The 22,171-nt window shown below is 48.8% G+C and overlaps 1 protein-coding gene across 1 annotated transcript in view; it reads right to left on the bottom strand.

The window, feature by feature from the left end:
- IGFBP2 (insulin like growth factor binding protein 2) overlaps positions 1 to 6,780 on the bottom strand; it is a 57,427-nt gene extending 50,647 nt beyond the window's left edge. Inside the window, exon 1 of the mRNA XM_038142405.1 lies at positions 6,048 to 6,780. Coding sequence (XP_037998333.1) covers positions 6,048 to 6,447 — 400 coding nt within the window. The 5' untranslated portion in view covers positions 6,448 to 6,780. The remainder of the gene's footprint in view (positions 1 to 6,047) is intronic.
- Positions 6,781 to 22,171: the final 15,391 nt, after the last annotated feature.

Raw genomic sequence — 22,171 nt, 5'->3', positions numbered from 1 at the left:
GCAGCTCCCCAGGGGAAAGGTGGGATGAAGATACGTGGAAACGATAGTGGAAGTGCGAGCAGTTGCAATGGATTTGCATCTCTCTAATACAGAAAGGGTCTGCAGAGCAGACACTTGATCACAGTTACATATCTCACCCTAATTCCAGGAAAGAAAACAGGAATTCTTACGCCTGAAAAGTCAGTACACCACCTCAGCCTTCCTCCTGTAACAGAAATGCTTTATACAGCACCTTTACATTCTGCCTTGGCATTCCTCTTACTCTGTCTGCTCAGAGCAAAAGATCCTCCCTGAAGGAGTCCCAGCAGGAAAGGCAGATTTCACCATGTTCAGAAAGCTTAGAATTGTCCAATCCAAACAATAGATGGAAATGCAAAAAATCCACCAAGGAAACTACTGTTTCTCCTAGCTCCATAGCTCAGAAATGACCAGGAAAAGCAGGTACAGGAATGCTGCTGGCTGCTGGGATGAAACCCTGCCTTCACAAATCCAGCTGTGTTTGTGGATAACGGCGACAGCTGCCCATCGGGCAGATAAATTAGACCCAGATGATACTGCAGCCAGGTCTAATACAGAGCCATACACAAAGACACCTCTCACATTCCAGTTTTCACTGTTTTGCCTCCTGAATTGTTTATCTCAGCTCAATTCCTGGATGTGGATAAAACAAACGACATGGACTTTCTCACAGACGGGACTTCTTGCTGTTCCCTTGACAAATACCATACTCAGTGAGTATAAGCCTGAAATCCAGAGGAAAGGAAACAACTGCAAAGGGCAAGAAGGAAACAGATCATTTGCCAAGGGACAGCATGAAAACACATTTCTGCTTTGGGTCAGAGCCTTGAATCTTCCCAGGCTTCCCTCTCCCTCCAAACCACCATTTTCACACCAGCAGCACTCTCACCACGGCAAACTCCAGTGGGACTGTGGAAGGGGTAGCATTATTTTCAATAAGCTGCTTCACAAAGGTGTTATTTATTGTCTTAATACTTAAAAGATGACCAGGTTACTTAAAAGCTTTCTCTTGACCAGTCACAGCTGCCACAGATGAGTGTGAAGACCTGGTCCACCTACTGGCAAAGCTCCAGAGGCAATGAGGACAGATGAACTGTGTGGTTTTCTCATTCACCTATCATCCCTACAGCTGTCACTAATTGTATTTGACTTTTAATAATTTCTTCCAAGGCAAGGAGCTGCGCAGACATTCAGCTTATCTTGGGCAGAGCTGCTGTAGAGGCTATGGACATATTAACACACTCCTGTGGATTTAGTTCTGGTAGTCAGCTTCCCTGGCGTGTGGTAATGCCCAAGCTTGCATAAGCCAGGCTGAAAGCCTGATTGCTGCACTCATAACTAACCTCCCTCTTGCTCATGTGCTTCTAGCTCAGGATGAGGGGGACACTCACAGCCTGGCTCTCCTCTGCTCCTCACCCATGTTTTAGCAATGCAGTACTTTTAGGACATCCACTGCTGCACTGGACCCACCAGCTTGACTGACAGGGTCAGGAGTTGTGGGGGCGGAAGGACAGATACACACATGCACATGCAGATCATGACGGATGCTTCATTTCCTTATAAAAGCAGGAGAAAAGCAGAAGTCTTCCTGGCAATTCAGTAGAAATTAAAAATGCATTCATAGCATTACTGGCATGGTTTTCAAGTTGCTGTTAAAATTCCAGTTACATTATGCTACCTCCAACTTCAGAGTCTTCTGTGTTTTCAAGCAATACATTAAACTGTCTTGTAGCAGCTGCCTGCCAAGGGGAAATGAAGGTTTTGACATCTGACCTGTAAGGAAGGATGTGTGGCATTTGGAGCTACCCAAATAAGGATTTTAGTTGGATGCTAAAACAAGCTGTGTTTTTAACAGTTAACTATTTTGACACTGTTTTTGTATCATGGGAGTTCAAAGTGGAGACTTTGGTCAGGTGAGTAAGACAACTCCAGCTCTTTAAGTTCAAGTTTGCTTGCAGCCACATTCTTTTCACAGCTCTCTTTCCCTTTGGAAAGGTTACTTTGCACTGGCATGGACTGAAAAAACACATTAGTTTTAATAAGTGAGACTCCAAATCAGAACTCATTAGCTAGCAGTGGGTTCTGAGACATATCCCACTAAATTAGTACAAGTATCCCAAAAACAAAGTAATACTACAAACTGAATTGGCAAAAGAAAAAAAAAAATCTCTCAATTGGTCAGCATTGAACAGTGGCTCAAGAAACTATTTTTCCGAGTGGAACAAGTTTTATTCCTAGGATCTTGTCTCCATTAGGAGAAAATATGTTCTTCAACTATTCTCATAGCTTGAGCAAGACAATCTGGGGCATTTGCTGACATCACTGAGATCTGCCCTGCTCCACCTCTTAGCATAAGTTCCCACTTGGAAACAGCACTTGGCATCCTGCTGGGCACCCTGCTGCACCTTGAGCCAGTGCAGGTCATTGATCTGACACTTTTTTCTAGGGCTAGCTTGCAGCAGGACTATCTCCTGAACCAGCCTGCTCTGACATGAGGGGTGAACCAGCAGAAGGAAGGGCAAAGGACATGGGAGCTGAGAGTTGGACAACACCACCCAAGCCCCTGATTCCAGTTCATCATGGCTAAAACAGAAGACAGGATCCCTGCCCTCTGGCTGAGACTGGAGGGTTTGAAAGACCCCAGTGCTACCTAAAATGCCTCTCAAGTCACATTGTGTCTACAAGACATATGGCCTGTTCTGAATAGAAGGTGGCTGCAGGGACTGAGACATTTTCTGCCAGGACACAGAATAACACAATGAAAAGACAGTCCTCGCTCTGCTCCCTGTGTCCTGGAGGACCTTGGGCACCACTTATTCCCTCTGCAAAACACCGTGATAATCTTGCTGAGGTGCTGAGAGAATAAACACATTCAAGACCAGCAGGAGCTCTGCGAGCTCTGTGCACACAGTAACAACCCTGTCCCCAAGTCAGGCAGTTCCAGTCAGAAATAGGGGAATTTGTTACACCATGACCTGAAACAAACTGCAATGGAATGAGGTCCAGAGGCACCAAAACTACCTAAAAGGCCCTGATCCCTGTGGATGCTGAGCCTCCACCTCACACCCACCACTGATGGGGGTTGATGCACTCATCTCCCCAGGGAGGGGAGAAGTTCTCAGATTGATTTCCACACACTGCTGCTATTTTGTTCCAACATTCCCAACATCTCCAAAATACCCAAAGCCTCTTGTGCAATGAGCAACATCCCTTGCTTCTTAGCTACATGGTGGTTTATGTTACTTTCCGCCTACAACCATTTCAGGATTGGCTTTACAGACCTTAGTGGAAGACTAAACAATGCTGGAGCCATAGCAGGAGAATTTGCAGAGTTTTATTCCTTGTTTCATTTCGGCAATCCTTCTGCCTCTCATCAGGGACAAAAAAACTTGCCAACCTCTTAATTTAGGAATAGCACGAGCTCTGCATTCCAGTCCTGAATCAGCCAAAGGAGCCTTTTCAAGCTGGAAAGGGGAAAAAGGGTAAATACCTTTAAGCACATTTAAAAAGGGAAAAAAAAAGGCACCACAAAACCAACCACACCAAAAAACCCTCAACACCTGCTTTTTGCAGGCAAAAACTTGCTCTTGGGGCACTCTTGAAACTGGCTTAACATCAGCATTTGAAAGCAAATTCCAGTCCCTGTTCTTTTGGGTGCCAGAGTGCTTTCCCTGTCACTGCTTAAAACTAAAAGCAAACTCAGCTCCCTCATATATGTTTAGCAAGCAAGTGCAGATGGGATCAAAGATGACAGTCTAAAGGGAAGAGTATCAAGTGAAGCTGGCAGATTCAGATTTTGTTTTTGTTGTGGGTTTGGTTGGGATTTTTTTTTTCCTAATGGCTACAATAACCTGTTAAAAGTTTTGTAATCTGAAGAGCGCAAACCCTTTTCTGAATGTCCAAGCTCTTCTGCCAAGACATGCTCAACTGTGAATATTCCAGCTGCATGTTTCACATCACGCTGGTTAAGGATGTGCCAGTATTTTTATTATTCACCCCCTATGGATATTACAGAGCACCACAGACATTACAGGGTTTTAAAGTGTGCTATTTATGTGTGTGTGTATTATCCACAGAGATACAATCGAATTAATCACACCTATTGTAAAGGAATAAAGATAATCCAGTCAAGCAAAATGCCGAGTGAAGTTAACATAATTCTGAATTAAAGTCTGTAAAAGAAAAAAAATAAGCACTAACTCAGAAAATCAACTCTCAGCCCATCACTGCAATGCCCCCACCCACCCTAGCTTTTTGTAAAAGCATAAGCCAAATAAGTCAGTGCCAAATTCTTTTAATCTAAATGCCCTTGGATTCTTCTGGAGAGTCTAAAATTCATTCCCTTGACACTTATATTCTGTAGTCAAGGAAGATTTTGCATCAACATTGTTGTCCAGAGTCCTGGCTCTCCACAGCTCTTCACAGGTGGGCAAGGGAGCAAGGACAGGAGAGGGGACGGGAGTGGGGACAACAGCAGTCGCAGCCTGGCTGTGCGAAGCAGCAGCTTGAAACGCGCCAAGTTCTCCGCGCTGCTCTTTTTCCTTTACCCCGCCCTCTCCATCTCTTCCTCCTCGGGCGGAGCAGCATGCACAGGTACCCTGAGGAGCATGCACAGGTACCTGGCTGCATTCCCATCCTCACAGAGAGAGAAGCCAAGAGGTACAGCCCGGTTCAGAGCGCTTTTAAATCAAGCCTCAAGAGGGAAGGGAGGGAATTCAAAGTCGTGCTGCTGAACTAGTTATGCAAACAGGGTCAAGAACCCAAGTCACAGCCAGGGGAGCAAAACCAGCAAGGCAGTAGAAGTCAAGGAGGGGTGATTACAAAGGAGAAAGTGCTAGTGTCTATTTCCACAGCTGATCTGTCAGTTCTCAACATCCCACGGAAAATGAACGAGCTTGCAGTAGGTCGCACGGGAGAGGAGGCACTAATAAAACCCAGCACGACTGTACCGGCAACCCGAAGAGTGCTCCCTCCCACGGCAATCACAGCAACAGGTCAGGAGCCTGTTGGTGTCCCTGTCCCCGGGGCTGTGCCCCCGGGAGGCATTCCTCTCGTCCCTGCAATCCAGTTCCCGGAGCAGGGCAGCCTGAGGGGGCCAAGACCCCCACGGGAGCTGGCAAAGGTCACCTCATCTCCAAGGTGGATTCGGCTGGAAGGGTGGCCATAGGAAACAGGTTCCTCACGTAGCAGGGCCCCTGCAGTCCCTCAGCTTCCCCCTTCCCACCAGGCAACACATGGTCCTCCCACACCACCTCCCTCCTTATCTTTGGGGCATCCATCACCCTTCAGGGTGGTTTTACTCCTCCACCAAACACAAATCTGAACGTTCACTTCTCTCTGCTCCCCAAAGGACCCTCCCCATCCCTCAGCTGCATCTCCCCAAAGTTCACCCCTATCTGCTCCCATGGTGGGTTTTCCCCCTAAAAGGCCCCAACCTCCAGCCTGCCCCCTGGAGCAGTCCCTGCATTCCCCCCGACCCCAAACTTGTTACATTCCACCCCTGGGGTTCTTGCCCCATACCAAGGAAACCTCTTTAACCCCCGAGGTAACTTCATCCCCAAACACCCCATTATGCCCGTCTCAGGGATGCTCTCATGCTTTGTCCCCCCCTCCAGCGCCCCTTTCATTCCCTCCCTCTTTGTACTTCCCTGGACTTACTCCCGCTCCTCTCCTGCAGGGATCCCTCATGTCTGCCCTCCCTCGGGGTCGCTCTGCCCTGGGAGGACCCTCTTGAGGTCACCCTTCAGGATTCCTTTGTCCCCTGGACGTTCCGGCACCCCGGTGCTGCCCCGGCGCTGGCCCGGCACACGTTCCCCAGTGCGCGGTGTCCAGCGCCCACCTGTCCCCAACGCCCGGTACCCGCTGAGCGACGCACGGTGCACCGTGCCCAGTGCCCGAAGCCCGGAGGGCGGTCCCCAGTCCCAGGTCCCCGGCGCGCAGTGCCCGGTCCCTGGCGCGCCGCGCAGCGCGCTCGGTGCCCCGTCCCCGGTGCGCCGGACCCGCGGAGGCCGGGGCTGGGCGCTGCTCACCTGCGGGGCGCTCGGCGCTGGCGCCGTACTCGGCCGTGTCGCGGCGGCGGGCGCAGGTGCCCTGTCCCTGCACCAGGGCTTGCAGGGGCAGCTCGGCGCCGGGGTCGGGGTAGCAGCGCAAGCCGGCGGCGCAGCGCGGCGTGTAGACACCGCACGCCTCGGCCTCCAGACGGGCGCACACCGGGCAGCAGCCGCAGCCCGGCTCCCGCACCAGCTCGGGGCAGGGCGGGCGGGCGGCCGGGGGGCAGGCGGCCAGGCGCTCCGCCGTGCAGGGCGGGCAGCGGAACAGCACCTCGGGCAGCGCCGGCCCCGCCAGCGCCAGCGCCGCCGCCGCCGCCGCCACCAGCAGCCGCGGCCAGGCGGCCCGCGCCGCGCCGCGCCCGACCCCGCCGAGCGCCATGGCGGGACTGACGGGCGGCGGGGCCGGCAGGTGGACGCGCCGCTCGGCCCCCCGGCGGGGCGGCGCGGGGCGGAGAGGAGCGGAGCGGAACGGAACCAGGCGGCGTGGCACAGCACGGCCCGGCCCGGCACGGCACGGCACGGTACGGTACGGTACGGCACAGCACAGCACGGCACGACTCGACTCGGCGCGGTGTCGGGCTGAGCGGAGCTGAGCGGGGCCGGGCTCGCCGCGCTGCCGCTGGGTCCTAGAGCCGCCCCCGCGCCCGCCCCCGTTCCCCTGCGGGGTCGGGGCTGTCCCTCCCGGTGGGGAGCGGCGATCAGACCCAGAGTGGGCTGGGGCCAGCCGCGCACAGCATTGGGGATGACCCAAAGAGGAACTGGGGAGTCTGACCGACACAAGGCGAGGGCCTGCTGTAGTGGGACACACGGTCTCCCTCGGGGGATGGGGGTCTGCCCCGCTGAATGCGGCGGGGCCAAACACGAAGGGAGCCAAGACTCGCCTCACAGAGACACCTTGAACAGGGAGGGATGGAGATCTCACTCCACCAGAGGGCTGGGGACGTGCCTCACAGCAACACCCAGTGCTCGGAGAGGGGGAACACACCCCCAAAAACGAGGGGAGCTGGGGGGTTAAGCAAGGGCCCACTCTCACCCTGCTGCCACAAAAGTGCCAGGCCTGGCACAAGCAGCCTCATTTCAGTCCAGGTGCCACCGTGGGCATGGGAGCCAACACCTGGACTCAGAGACAGTCCCAACACCCAGTTGCTCACCAAATGTTGGTCCTGGGAGCCGCCATGCCTCCATGGGAACAGGACCCTGCAGTTGGGAGAGACCTCTTGGAGACCCAGGGCTCCATGCCCATAGGGATGCCCCATGTCTTCAGCCTGGCTGCCCACAGGGTATTTTGCCTCCTGATCAAATTGCAGCTGACTCAGCACCTCCTGTGTGGCCCTGTCTCAAGAGGCTGACCTAAAGTGGGGTACAACCAGAGGCACAGAGATAGAGGTCTCTGAGCTTTGGGGTTTTGGTATGAAATGCCCCTTTTAAACCCTATCACACTCCTTTTCCTGCTGCCTGACTGCCACAGGTTACACAGGTAGAGGATTTTAACTACAAGGGGTATTACATAGAGGTGACTTTTCTTCTGTAATAAAAAAATAGTAACAGCAAAGTCAGGGGAATGCAACTGAGCTAATGAAGCTGGAAAACTCAGTTAATATCTTTGTGGGGTGTATGGCTAAAGTCAGGCACTGAGGCAGACTGAGTTCCCTGAGCCACAGGAAAAATGACAGCTTTGGAGCATTTAAAATTTGCTGGTGTAATTTTTTGTTGTTCTGGTCTTATTTTTTTTCAAATTAAGAAAAAATGCAGAATGCTGCTCTTGACAACTCGCACAACACAACTTTTGGCACAGGATTACTCATTACTCCGGAGTTATACAACAACATGTTTGTTTGTGAGATTGATGACTGCAGGGTTGGTTGATGGACTGCAGCGTTCAGCGTGCTCTGTGAAATCTGTGCTACATCCTGGGACTGAGTATGCAGTCCCATCCCAGTCCCTGGATCTTCCCAAATAATAACTCAGGTTTTACAAGAGTTTAATCAAGCATGGTCAATTTCTCTGTCTGCCGTCATGCTGCAGATACCTTGCCATAGAGGAGCTACCCACTTGCTCTAGTTTTTAAAACACATCATTGCTTGTTTGCACCTTGCTTAAGCTGGACACTGATGTTAACCAGCCCCATTTCACTTTGGAAAGTATCCAGTTGGTTTTGGGGTGCCTGTGGCAGCAGCACTCATTGCTCTGAGTGCAGGGGACTCTGAAATTCCAAGCCAACCAACATGTTCCCCTGAAATTACGAGCAAATAATGGAGAGATTTTTATTCTACTTCATGTTACAAAATATCTTTTAATATTACAGAACCCAAATTTTAGCCTGGGTGACTTGAGAAAGAAGACAAAAAGAAAAATAAATGCAGTGAAAAAGCCCAGCAGAGGATTTGCAATTGTTACTCCCACAAATCTCAAAGTGGGAAAATGGGATGCACAGCCCTGCATACCAGCAGCCCTTCAAAAGCCTCCCTTTTAAACAGATTTCCCAGCAGATGTTCAATAGAAAATGGAGCAAATTATTTTCACTGCACACTTACAACTTCTCAGGGATACCGGGAAGGAGGCTCTCGGTACCTTTTTTATGATCTGCTGTTGACTTCACTAATGACTCACATTTGGTTCCAATGAGATATTTTCATATGACTAATGAATCTATATTTGGAGGCGTAAGAGGGTTGGCTAATTATCTGTTGCAGTCAGTTAAATATTCCAAGTATTCAAAGTAGGTTTTCTTCCAGTGGTAAATGTTATGCCCTCACAGTCTGTCTTCTGGTGCTTTAAAAGAGCCCAGAACTTTGACTCGCACCAAGCTGACATCTGGGTTTCTGCATGTGTAAGCACAAGAGATGGCCTGAACTTAATTATACAGCAAACCAATCCTGTGTTTTTTAGGTGGCCAGTAGGTCATTGCCCAAGGGACGATTTAAACCCGATTTTTCAACACGCACTTGATGCTTGCAGCGGCCCATTTTGCTGGGGGCATTTACTGGGGTGCCATTAATAACTCCTGGCAGGGGCAAATTCCTTCTAAGCGCCGTTGTGTAGGCTGCTTGTGCACAAATCATTTTTCCACAGGGAGGGCTCGAAATCTGATGAGAGAAGGGAAGGTAGAGAGGAGGGGGAGGGAAAGGGCTCCGCTGGCTCAGCTGCCTGAATTGCAGAAGGACATTAAACATAATGATCCTGTAGGGAAAGAAACCGTACTTAGCTCACATGTGGGAACGAGCCAGGATTTCCTGTTCATATGCCTCTTTAGTAGGTGCTCGGGCTGTTCTCCTTTTATCACCGTCATTTTCTTTGTCTGCCACTAAAGCAATAACACCGGTGCAGATACAATGGATCAGATGTTCCCCCTGCCCTTGCTGCTGCAGCTCTGGGCTGGGAGACCTCTCTGTGCTGCTCTCCAACTCCAGCAGAACAATAAAGAAGATTTTACAGCTGTTATGGGGATGGGGGAGGCAGGGAGGCAGAGGGAAACAGCTTGAGTGCCCGTGGCCAGCTATAATTTCTCCAGTGGGTCTTTGCTGACAGTTTTAGGATTAACAAGTGAGCTCTGTTCCCAAGCATTTACCCCTCTGGATAAGCTGGCCTGTTTGTTCTCAAGGGTTTATTTTACCCTACAAAATATGGCATTGCCAAACAGATGTAGGCTTGTTCCTAGAAAGGCAAGTTATAGCTGAAGCTGCATCTCACACAGGCTTTAGCCCTTGGAATTGTTTGGAAATGCTACAGTATTCCTCCGACCCTTTTCAGGGCAGTTTTTTCCCACAGACGTGCTGGTTGATTCTTTTATGGCTCTGTCCTTTGTCAAGGATGAATTAGGAAAAATAAACTCACAAACAAAAAGTGGAGGCCCAGCACGGAGATCCTCTTGCTACCAATGATTAAGAAGTATTTTACAGCTCCGAGTGTGTGGGGGGAGAAAACAAAGTACCCTTCTGCCTTTTTCTTTCCCTCATTTTTACTTCATGGGTAATGGGGCATGGGGGGGGGGGGGTTGGGGGAGGAGAAAAAAAAGGTCAAGAAGATTAAAACAGTGTTTTAATTATTTTTAAAGTTCTCCTTTTCAGTAGACTGACACAAAGTGCTTTATGGTTGGTGCTGGAGAAAGTCTCCCAAGTCCCAGAGTTGGCATGGTGAGGGGCAGGTGATGACAAAGGGGAGGCTGTTAGGAGGAAGGTTGGGATTGATGTATTTGTACCTCCACTTTCTATTTGTGAGTTTGTTTTTCCTAGTTCATCCTTGACAAAGGACAGAGCCATAAAAGAATGTTGCCTTCTCCCTGGAGATTCAGCAAAGCTCGGCCATGAGTAAAAGGCACTGGGAGGTAGGAATTGCCTCTGGTCCACAGTGAAGCATATCTGAGTGGGATGACAGGGGGTCTTCCCTTCTTCATCCCCATTCCTTCCCAGGGGGTGCCAGGGGAACATCACCAAGGCCAGAGTCGGTAGCATGGGCAGAAGGAGCTCTGCCCTGCCTTCTGCCCCTGTTTACTCCCCCTCAAAAGGAACTCTAAGCCTCAAAATCCAGGCTATTGTATCCAGCCATGGAATTGGCTCTCTGTCCCTCCTTCCACACTCCCCAGGACTGTAGGTCCCCATGCTCCAGCCCCATGCTGCCTTGACCTGCCTTCAGCCACCCTAGTTCAGTAGCTTTGCTCATTGAATTGGGGTGGTGTGAGTGAGCTCAGCAGAGCCCTGCAGGGAGGAGGGAGGCACGGGCAAGACCCTCTTGTTCCATCCAGCCCACAGCTTCTGCCCAAGGCAATCACACAGTAAACAGCAAGCTTTCCAGGAAATAAATGACCCAGAAATAAGTCCCCAGCATCACATTCTTCTCCCCCCAAACTCATCAGCATGTTTCACACTTCCATCAACACTTGTTCTCTGGAGGCTGGTTGGCTCCCGTGCAAGGGTTTCAGGTACCCCACAAGCTCCTGCGGCTCTGATCCACACCCATAGCTCTGCTGCTCCACAGGTCACGCTCAGAGGTAGGTCTGGGCCTGCCTGATGCCCCAGGCACCCCTCTCCATCCTCATATTGTTTTCCCCAGGTGCATCAGCACAGCCAGGGTTCAGATGTCAGCAGAAGGGTCAATTATAGGCCACTTTATTTACATTCACCCTATCTGAAATGTTTTTAGAGCAGCCCTAAATGCATTATCTTTGAGCCTGATCCAGTAATTATGAGTGCTTAGGAATGGTCCAGGCTAGTTTGTTTAGGTTTCTCCAGCACTGATTAGAGATTAGCAGAGCTGAAACCACCCATTAGCTGGAAGGCATAAAGCAATGGTGATTCTCATGCTCAGGGGCCAGGTGCTTGCTGCTTACCCATCTCCCAGGCACCACTGCTCTCCTGCAGGGGTGCAGGGCAGAGAGGCAGGGTGTCACACGTTTGTCTGGTCTGCAGTTGCCATGCAGAGCAGAGGCTTGTGCACTTGGACACCCCAGTAGGCACTCCTCACTCATCCCTAAGCTTCCCTCAAAGATGCCTTCGTTAGTTGCAGGTGTTTAAAACACTTTGAAACCAAGCAGCTGACCAGGAGGAGGTAAGGAAAACAGGTTCAATATTGACCTAGGCAGATCAGGCACAGTGACTTGGCTTATAGGGATGATAAAACAAAGGCAGAGAGGATTTATGTGGAGATGGTCCTTGATTTCTGCAGGTACCAGGGCTAATTACTCTTGGAAGAGGACCTGGTAAGGAGATGTAGCTAAGGGAGGGGAAGGAAGAGCCAAGGTAGCAGTGCATCTTTGCAGAGATATTCCTACTTTAAACAAATCTGTTTGAAGTGGGCCTTGGGTGGCTAAAGGACCTAGTACTGTACACAGCTTCTTTATCAGAGTTTCCCAGTGGCAGTTCTCAGGATATCAGCAGAAGGTGACTTGTTTACAAAGATCTAAATTCTCAGTGGCTTTACAGACATCACAAAATTCCAGCTGTAACTTAGAGGGAATGGGGAACTAGTACTGTTCATGTTTGGTTACTAACTGCCCTTACCTGAGTACCTGTTCTTTTGGCCTCAGAGACCTTCCCTCTCCAGACCACTCCACCATGATTTCCCTTCAGTAGTAGGAATGCTCCCAAAAACTCACATGCCTGGGTGTAAGAGCCACCACAATCCATATACCTACCGAGTCTTCCAATGACCCATGGTTTCCATGGGGATTCAGGTCCCAAGATAAAAGTTAGATTAAAAATCCCTTTGTTTCAGTAAGTCCAGATGCTAAAGGGTCCAGCTTCTTGGAGAGGGCTGGGACAGCCTCCCAACCCTTGGAATAGCAAATGGACAGTATCCCCCTGACAGATACGAGAACCCAAAGATCCTTTTAACATTTGCATTGACAGGCTTCCCATCAGTGCCTGGTACCCCTTGAGCAGGGCAGCGGGATGAAAGCATTTCAAAGCACACATAGATGCTTAAGAATTTTCTTAGCAGCATCAGCCAATATTTCCACTTGCTTTGTATTTGCTGTTGGAAAAGTAATAACAGCTTTGGAGAACCTACTCAGGAGTGAAAACAGCTCTTTTCTAGGCACCATGCTGGGATACTGCTTTGAGTAACAACATTGCATGCAGGAATGGAGTGGAATGGGGCTGCAGCCCCAGGGAGAGCAGGGATTGCTTACATGAGTCCACAGAAAGTGCTTAGATGGAACAGGATGAAGGAAAGGAAAGTGTAGTGTGACTACATATTAAGAAAGGACTCCAGCTGCTGGTCTCTAGCTGCCTATGTCAAAGACTCCTCGGGGAAGTAACTTTATTCGTCTCATGGGACAAATAAAACAAGTACTGGAAGAAACACAGGGAACAGTCATGTTTTGGCTGGGGCAAGACAGGCCATTCAGATCTTGACTCAGAGCACAGAGCTCTCCTAGGGCAAGAGAAGTGTTTGAAGGTACACTGACGTTTATGTCTAGCACTAAGGAAACCCCAGCACTAAAAGTCCCCTGGCTGCTGAAGAACAGGAGCTACTCCAGGACTAGGGAACACGCAGGACTGCAGTGCCTTTAGCCCCCTACCAACTTCTTAAACAAGAATTTCTCCAGTCCCATTCCCCTGGCATTAGGTCTACACTTCTCCTGACTCATTTCTGGGTATGTGGCCAAGGCAGAGGAAGATGGAGCCAAAAGCTGAAGGGACAGAGCATCTTGCAGGAGCAGATCCTCATCCTACAGCTCTCCAGGACCTAGATAAACTCTATCCCAACTTTGACCCTGCACAGTAGCAGAAACACTTGTAGAGGACCTTGGGGCAACACTAACTCTGCCCTTCTGCCTCCAGACAGAACCCCTTACCCTCTTCAGCAACAGCACAGGAGAAAGACTGAGGAACCAGTAGAAAAGTGCCCTGTAGAAAAGTGTCCAGGGAGCAACAGAAAAGCACAGGGTCTCAACTCACAGTATCTAATCATGTGCTTTAAAGCACACTACCTGTCAAGACAGGTGTGGGAGGGGATGATCTGGATGATCTCATCCCAGGGTAGCACAATGAGCCCTCCTGGGCTGGTGCAGCCCTGGTGAGACAGCCAGGCAGCCTGAGACACTCCTACAGCAGCGAGTCTTTCCATTTCTTCAGTATGTTTATATGTACCAGCCTAAGAACACAAGCACTGACATGCAGCCCACAAGCAAGACCCCTTCTGCAACATTCTCTCCAAGCATCACTGCTGGTTTCTGGCTTGCTTCTCTGGACCCTCGCTGTGACAGAGGAGGAGCTGCACTAACAAACTCTTCCCTTTCTTGCTGATGTGGTCACCCTGCCAAAAAAAAGGCATGACTAAAGTAAGAAGGTTGGGCCACCACTGCCCAAGGCTGTATATTCCTTCCATCCTAAGAAAAAGTCCCCTAGTAACCCCACAAACCAATACCTCCAGGAATCCCCCACCTAAAGCAGAGCACACTGTTCGGCTATAGATGTAGAGAGTTCCCCTTCAGAGCTGCAAAAGGTGGCTCAGCATCTGTTCTGATCCAGTTTTGAGTATCTCCAGCCACTCTGGGCTAAACCACTCTCCCTCTGAAATAATTTTCTTATTGAGACAGAACGTCCCTCACAGCAGCTTGCCCCTGTTGTTTCTTGTCCATTTGTGGTGCCTCTTTGAGAAAGAGACCTGCTCCATCCTCTCTGAGCTTTCCCTTTGGAGACTCAAATACAGCAATTGGTTCTTGCCCTCTCTTCTCCATGTTGAACAAACACAGCCCATGGCCTCTCTTCATCACTTGCCATCACATGCTAGTAATTAACCAGACCTTTTATTAAAGATTCTTGTATCTCATTCAGCAGTAGAGCATGATTTTAGCTTTATAGCTCTGTGTGTATTTCCAAGAATATTTTACTGGCCTGATGTACAAAGATCTTAAACCTTAAAATGAAGTAATCTCTGCTGCAGAGCAAAGCTTGTTAATTAACCCTTCACACAAAATCATTACAGCTAAAATCTCAACACATGAGCACCAGCATAGCTCAATGGAAGGGCAGGGGGCTTTTAGGAAGATAGCAGGAGGGATCCAGATCACGGGTTTGCCTGGACATCCGAGCTGCATGAGCCAAGCTCTATCATGTTGCTTTGAAAGCAAGCAGACATTAAAGCCGAGGACGCTCCCACTCAAATAAACTAAATTTGGATTTTAAACACAGCTCCACTCTGCAAAGCAGCTCTATAAAAATGTCATTGTAGGACATCCTGTTTATTGTCTCTCACAGATTCCAGATGAAACCCACCTCACCAGAGAGAGATGTTTTCTACTGAGCTTTCTTCAAGCACAAGTTCTCCTCCCTCACCCACAAGCTCTAAAGCAGAGGGTCCAAATCTACGTCCCCTCAAACTCTATGCAATACCCTGGCTTTTGGGATATCCACCCAACCAGAACCTGATCCATTTTCTGGATGCATGCTGTATCCATCCTTCTGAATCCAGCTCTCCCTCCTGTCACTCTGTCCCAGTGGGCACTGCTGGTGTGGCAGCAGGGAGGAACAGGGAGCAGTCAGGAGCAAACAAACTCCCTTGTCTAAGGCAACAAACCAGTTACTCGCTCTTTTACCAACCAGAACAGCTGTGAGCTGGAGTAAAGCCTACTTACCTTTGTTACTGGGATCTTCCAGAAGAATCCAAGAGAACAAGGAGCCTGTGCACTACAAGCATTCAAAGAGAAAAGAGTAAATTATTTCCTTCAGCACTTTTAACTCTCGCAGCAAGTACAGCCCAGTGCTGACCTTTTACAGGAAGCAAATGCACAGCAACTGGTGTTGGTTTCCCGCAGTGTCTTTTGAGAGTTGAACCACATTTTAATTCCCTTTGATGATGCACACACACTAACTTGTGCTGAGAACAAAGAGAGAGCATCCCAAAATAAAGGACAGGAATATCTGCTTCTCTTCAAACTTGCTTTGTTTATTTTTTAATTTGCTGATTAAATCTTAAATCTTATCCTCAGCCAGGTGTAAGGGTGAACAGTGCACATTCCCAGAAAGGAAAGGACTTGATTAGAAAGATTCTGTCCTGCAGCACATGGGACTGTGAAGCTGCCAGCTGGAACAGTAACAGGTAACAATGTGAATGTCTGGATGTACTATAGCTGTAAAGGAGCAGCAGGAGCCATTTGAGTAATGTTTGTGCACACATTGGACAGAACAGTTCCTTGCTTTTAGCAGACTGGGGAAATAACAGGTTCTCTGGGGAATCAGCTTTCAAGACCCCAGGGCCTGTGATCCAAAATGGACCCAAAAAAGAGGAAGATGTCTTCCGAAACTGCAGGAAATAAACACAGGAAACAAAAAAAAAAAAAAAAAAAGCATTAAAAATACTTCCTGTATCTAGTCAGACTGAAAAATAGCTAAAAGTTTTGAATAGAAGATCATGCCACTTCCCATCAGGACACCAATGTAGAAAGAAATAAAATATGGTGTTACTGGCCAGGAGAAATGGAAAGATGCAGGCAGGTGAAGAGGGGAAAAAAGGAGTTGGATAATGTGGTTTTGTCTGCTGAGAGCCCAGAACAATCCCAAAAGATCTTCCCTGAGCAGGGGGAAATTGCAGGGACAGGATCGCTGTCTTCGCTCGCTTGCCCTCTGCCGGATACCAACAGCTCCTGGGTAGAGTCAGCTCTTTACAGTCCAGTGCTGCCTTTCTGCAGGGCTGCATGCACTGGGAATGCAATGGGAGTGGGCAGGAAAAAGCTGAAGAGAGAGCTAGAAACTACAATGGATACAGAAAATAATGGAGGGCGAGCTAAAAAAAAAAATCACAGAAGGATAACAACTCTTGCCACTTATGTTTCTTTTGAATTGCCTAATGTCTCAATGAAACAAGATTTTTCTAGCTCAGGTTCTCAAGATTTGTGCACCTGTCTCCCTGAAGGATGTTACCACTGCTTTCTAGTGCTGCATCAATATGCTTACAAGAGGTTGTCAGGAGGATACTGTCATCTTTCTGTCCAAGCAGGACTACCCTGCCCCATGGAGAGGAGATGGGGGCACAGCTGCTGTTATAAAAAGATGTCCAGCTTTCAAATTCCTCCAGCCACTGAGCCAATGCAGAAACAACCCCAGCCCAATGGCTTTTGTGGGCCAGCCTGACCCAGCGAAGCATAAACACAAAAGATCTCCTAGGAAATAGCTTTTGCATCTCTTAATTTCATGGGACAGGTCAGGGCAGGTAGCTGCATGGAAGCCAGCCAGGATTCCTGTATACCCACACCACCAGCAGCCTGCACATGTGCTCCCACAAGGTTTAAGTCATGGTCTTTGGGAAAATGGCAGCCTCTCTACACAAACTATTTACATCCAAAAAATCAACACCAGTGATAAGCACCTGGAGAGGTTTGATAGCAAGCTCATCATGATCCACATGCCACTGAAGTATTGCCTGCATCCCCCCAGGCAGGTAGAGTCTTTCTTAGGACACCTTGAAAATCCTCCACTGCTGAGAAAACCCACTCTGGTGTGGCAGAGACAGGACTCAACCATGTGGCTTCCTATACTCAACACTGTTGCTTGTAAAATTACCACGTTGCCCTCTATGCCCACTTTTCTCCCACAAAAGCAAGTAGATGCTTCCACTCCAGCATGACAGTAACTTCTCACATGAAGACAAGGGGTGTCACTTGATGAATGTTGACATTGTGCCAATAAACACAGTCATTACTCAAAGAAGGGCAAAAGCACAGTGAACAGTATGAAGTATTTGGTAAACCAGTTCACCACATTGGTCTGAACTGGGGAGAACTGTGAGAGATCAGCCTGCCAAATCCTCTGCTGGAGTCCTTCCAAATTACCCGAGCCAGCCAGGAGAGCACTGGCTGGGAAGCTGATGGGATAGGGTGTTTGCAGGCAGCTGGACTTCACTGTGTCTAGACTGACTTGGGGGCAGGGGGGATTGTGCTCCATGACTCACCCACGCACCTGGCAGCATGGCAGTGGCCTGTACTGTGCCCAGCAGCTGGGCTGGAGGAAGCTGTGTGTGTGATCCCAAGGAGAACCACTCTGGAGCTGGGCCTGGGTGCTGCAGTGCTCTGGCTGGGCACCAGGCAGCCTGGCTGTAACTCCATGGCTGGAGCGCACAAACCTGTTCCATCACTGCTTCAGTCCATGTCCTGTTCTGTGCCTAACCCATGGGATCACAGGGGACATGACTCTTCTACCTGAGCTTGTCCCCAGAGTGGGACTCTTCTGCTAGCTACATGTCCCACATAAAGTCTGGAGCCCCACAGCCAAGATACAAGCTCACATGCTCTGGATCATCAGAGACACTGCTTCAAGACACCCAGAATCCTTTGGCAATGAGGATGGCATTGAGGGATGGCATTGAGGATGGCAATGAGGAATCCTTTTGCAATGTTCAAGGGTTTGGCAACCCTTGAACATGAGCAGGTCAAAGCTTTGGGTGTCTGCTTTCAAACCCACTCTGGAACTGGCAGCATGGATGTCACAGCGAGCTTGTGGCTGCCACAGCCAAGTGTGAGCCCAGGAAGACTCACAGAGCTGTACTTCTCACTGGGACAATAAAGCCACCATCCCCTGGAATGACAGTGAACTGTCCCCAGAAGAGAACAGTTGTGCTGATGTAACTGCACTGGGGACTCCAGTAAGCTTAGCTAAAGTCACTCACATGTCACATCATGTCCCACCCCTGACCCACATAGCTCTATTGGTACGAGTCTGTACCAGTGCTCTGGCCAGAAAAATTAGACATAACAAATATATTTTTAAAGGAAGGGGGAGGAACATTTTTCAGGCCTAGGGGGTAGAGGGTGTTGGCCTGAACTGCAGGAGAAAGTTCAAGGTCAAATCCTCCTGCATGCAAACCAGCTCCTCCAGCAATGTTTTGCAGCACTTCCAAGTATCAACCCCTATTCTAACATCATCCATACAAGCACATCTCTGCTTTAGGCACACTCTTATTTCTTAAAAATGTTAGGCTGTAAATCAGTTCTGCTACTAGCTGGTAAAGTTCTCCAGGTAAAGGCAATGTCCAGATAATACCTGAAAACCATGTGACAGAAAGCCAGGTGATGCTGCCTGGTGATGCCACCTGGTGATGCTGCCAGGTTATGGAGATGCATCAGTCCATGCTTCTCATTTAGGACCTAAATGGAAGGTTTGGCCCTCATTGTTCTTGTTCTCACCTCTCTTCCAACACTGGGACAGACAGGTGGACAAGCAGCTCATAACTGAAAGACTCTGGACCACTCTCAAGGGACATCTGTCCAAAGCCCCTTTCCCATCACAGATTGCCCAAAGCCTTAATAGATGTAGTAAATGTCCCAGGGCTACTTTGTGGATTGACCTTCAGTCAGGTGAGCTAAAACCAGTCTGAAGTTCTGTCTTGAGCCTCACTGCCAACAGATGAAGTTTTATGAGCTGGTTTTCTTGTTTTGTTTTGGGTTTTTTAAAGTATTTCACTCTTTTCATCGGAAGAGGCAAGTGGTTGACTGTAGGGAAGGAAGAGATGAAGGCCACCCCACTCACAATGTTTGTTGATCTCACTCATCTCTCCCAACCTCTGCCACAGCAGAAACTGCACAGGTTAGATTTGCAAAACAAAATTATGTCTTCAAATATGCTGACAACTCAGCAATTTGATAAGCAGTACTTCCTGCAATGAAACCTCCTCTTGTAGGTATCCTTCCTCCCCTGAAGATATGTCCTTGTGTACTGCAGATTATTCTCCCTCCCATGGGCATGGTATTCCTTCATTTTTATTCTAGCAAATTATTTTTAGGAAAAATACTGTATAAGGAAATTAACTGTGCTACAAATGCTAAAAATTGCATCTTGTATGGCTCAAAGCAATCAGCATGGTCATTTTTCTCCTCTACCCATTTTCAGTTCCTTGCCACCCTTAAAACTGATTGAAGAAGTTATATAATAGAGGTGTGGCAATTTTGCCTTGAGGTCTTTACCTGTTCTTTAATTCAGTTAAATCCTCCACAGAATATTTTTCCAGTACCCATGACTTCAAAGCACTCTTGTTAAGTGCATCCTTTATAGTGTTCCTCACCACATAGGTGTCCCATAGACTTCACAGAGATTTTGGGGAGCACTTGGCAGCCCCTCCGCAGGGTTTAGCAGAGCTGCACAGCTGGAGGGGCAGCTCTGGCCATCTCACAGGAAAAAGCCATCAGCACAGCAGTGTGCCAAAAACTCATGCTTCAGTTCCAAGCAAGAAAATCCCATAACAGAAACCGTGCCACAAACATCTGTGCTTTTGCCTTGGCCAGGTGAAATGGGCTTCTAATTGGCCTCTCCCTGAAAACGGTCCAGGGGCAGCAGTCCTGAGGATTGTGCAGTACAGATGGAGCAGTGGTTGTGTTCCTCAAAGTGCTCCCATCCAGGCAGTCCTGCTCCTATGTGTTCACCACTTGAGCTTGCACTGGGCCACCTTCAGGCCTCCTAGATCATCCAGGGTCACCCTATCTCTGCTGAGGTCTGTCAGCCCAGGTCTCTCTTGGAGGAGACCTGATGGGCTGAGCCATTTGTCCTCCAGGCTGCCCACAGAGACCCACCTGGGGCTGTCTGGAGCACAGGGAACAGATCCTTCCTGTGATGGCTCACCTTGTTCTGCAGACACAGATCTCTTTTTGCTGGGGCCTGGTGATTAGAGAACTGCTCCCAATCCCAGCTTCTCCTTTGTTTCCTGGCTGTATGCTGGGACACGCTGGCTTTGTGTTCAGATTTTTCAAATATTTTGCATTGTGGTTTTCCATGCAGTGCTCAAGATATTTTGCAAAAGGCACCTTATAAATTGACTCAATAAATAGACATAAAACACCATGTTTAATCCTTCCTTTCACATTCTTCTCTTCATTATTAAAATGTCCCAAACCTACTGACTCCTTCTCCACCCTGTGTTTAGGCCAGCCCAGTCCAACTTAAAATACTTTTGGCTTCCACAGGAAGACTGGAAAATGACTATTTTGTTTCAAGAAAGCTTGTTTTGGACTAAAATCAAACCTTGTTAATGGTCAAAGCAAAGAATGGCTGTACGGACTCTCACATCAGGTGCACAAAATAATCACAGCATTGGTGGTATTTTCATGGCAAAGGACATGCCAAGGGACATGCCGGTGCCATTCAGCAATACCTCCACTCAGCAGCCCTTCCTCATTGGGACACTCTGAATGGGAAATCATATGTACAAAAGAAAAAATTCTGAGGGATGGAGAGGCTAAAGGACACACAGACATAGGGTGAGCAGTGTCAATACAGCCTTGGGGACAGTCAGGGCCTGCCACACCTTTGGAAGCATCAAAAAGGTGCCTGACTGCAGTGCATGAGTCCTAAAAAGTGGGATCAGCCACTCCAAAAAGCAGGTGAGATGGGCATTGGTTTAGAATTGGCTTTAGAGGAAGATCAATCAAACCTGCTTTTGTTTCCTCATTTCTGTGATGTTTGCACTTTATCCAGCACCACGAATGTTCAGTCATCCAACTCTGCTTTCATCAGCCTCCAGGTCCAATTTTCTCCTTGCAACCCAGCTCTGCTCAACACCAAGAGCCCATGGTTCAAGCACCAAGGACCAAGGTTCTCCATGCATTAAAAAATGAATGGGCTGAGGAAATAAGAAGTGGTGAAGGTGAGATTGTGATGGTGGCACTTTATCCAGCACTGACCTGTGTTCTGCACCGCAGAGGTTTTCTTCAGCAGCTGAGAGATGAAGAGCTAAGTATCAGAAGAGCATTTTGTATATCATGGGTAGTACCTGAGCATTTGGGATTTCCCTTGTCACCAGGGGACAGAATTTCATCTGAAAATATGCAAACTGAGCTTTGCTATCTGCAGCACAGCCACAGGGCACAGTGGGAAACTCACACCACCTATAGTGGCAGGTGGGCACCCTCACCTGACAGGGCACAAGTCCCAGAGGATGATATCCATGCTCTTTAACAAAACTGCAGATAAGGTCTCATCAGGTCACAGGTCTCTCGGAACAGCTGAGAGACCACACTAGCCCTGATTTTGTCCTGGAGCCCTAACCCTGTGGTTTAACTTTCTTAAGAGATTTCTCTAAGGATCACAATGTTCTGGACAAAAGACCTTAGGGACCTCTTGGGTAAATGTGGGCATTTTTTGTATTCATTACCAGCCTCTGGCTGCATTAATACCTTAGCTATTTCATCACAGGCCTCTCATGCCTGTTAATATGTCTTTTGGACTCATTTCAGCCCACAAGCCTTCCAGTTCCACAGTTCTGCTGTACAGCCTTGCCCTTTTTCAGAAGAAGCTGAGCGCTGTGGTCTGGAGGTTAAGGCCCTGGAGACTTGTGCATGGGACAGCTGGCTTCCATGCCTGGCTTGCTGTAGCCTTTTACCCTTTCCATTCCTCTGAGCCCAATGGAGGAATTGTGGTGTTTGCAGGAGTGGGAATTACCTGTGCATGAGCACATCCATCTGCATCCAACGTTCTCACTTCTTCATGGATAACCCCAAAACATCACGGTAGCAGTGAGGCCAGGCAGAATGCTGGCTCAGCCAGCCATATTCAGTACTTGTAGACTTTAGTGCAAGACCCGAATAAAAGAGAGATCAGGCTGTTTTGTTTGATAAATGAAGGGAGGGACTCATTTTTTGACACAGCTCTATTTAAAGATGGCCACAGGCCCAAATGGAG

This window comes from Motacilla alba, chromosome 7, assembly GCF_015832195.1.
Source record: "Motacilla alba alba isolate MOTALB_02 chromosome 7, Motacilla_alba_V1.0_pri, whole genome shotgun sequence".
Lineage (NCBI taxonomy): Eukaryota > Metazoa > Chordata > Aves > Passeriformes > Motacillidae > Motacilla > Motacilla alba.
The sequence above is the reverse complement of the archived record's forward strand: the minus strand, read 5'-3'. Positions and strand labels throughout refer to the sequence as shown.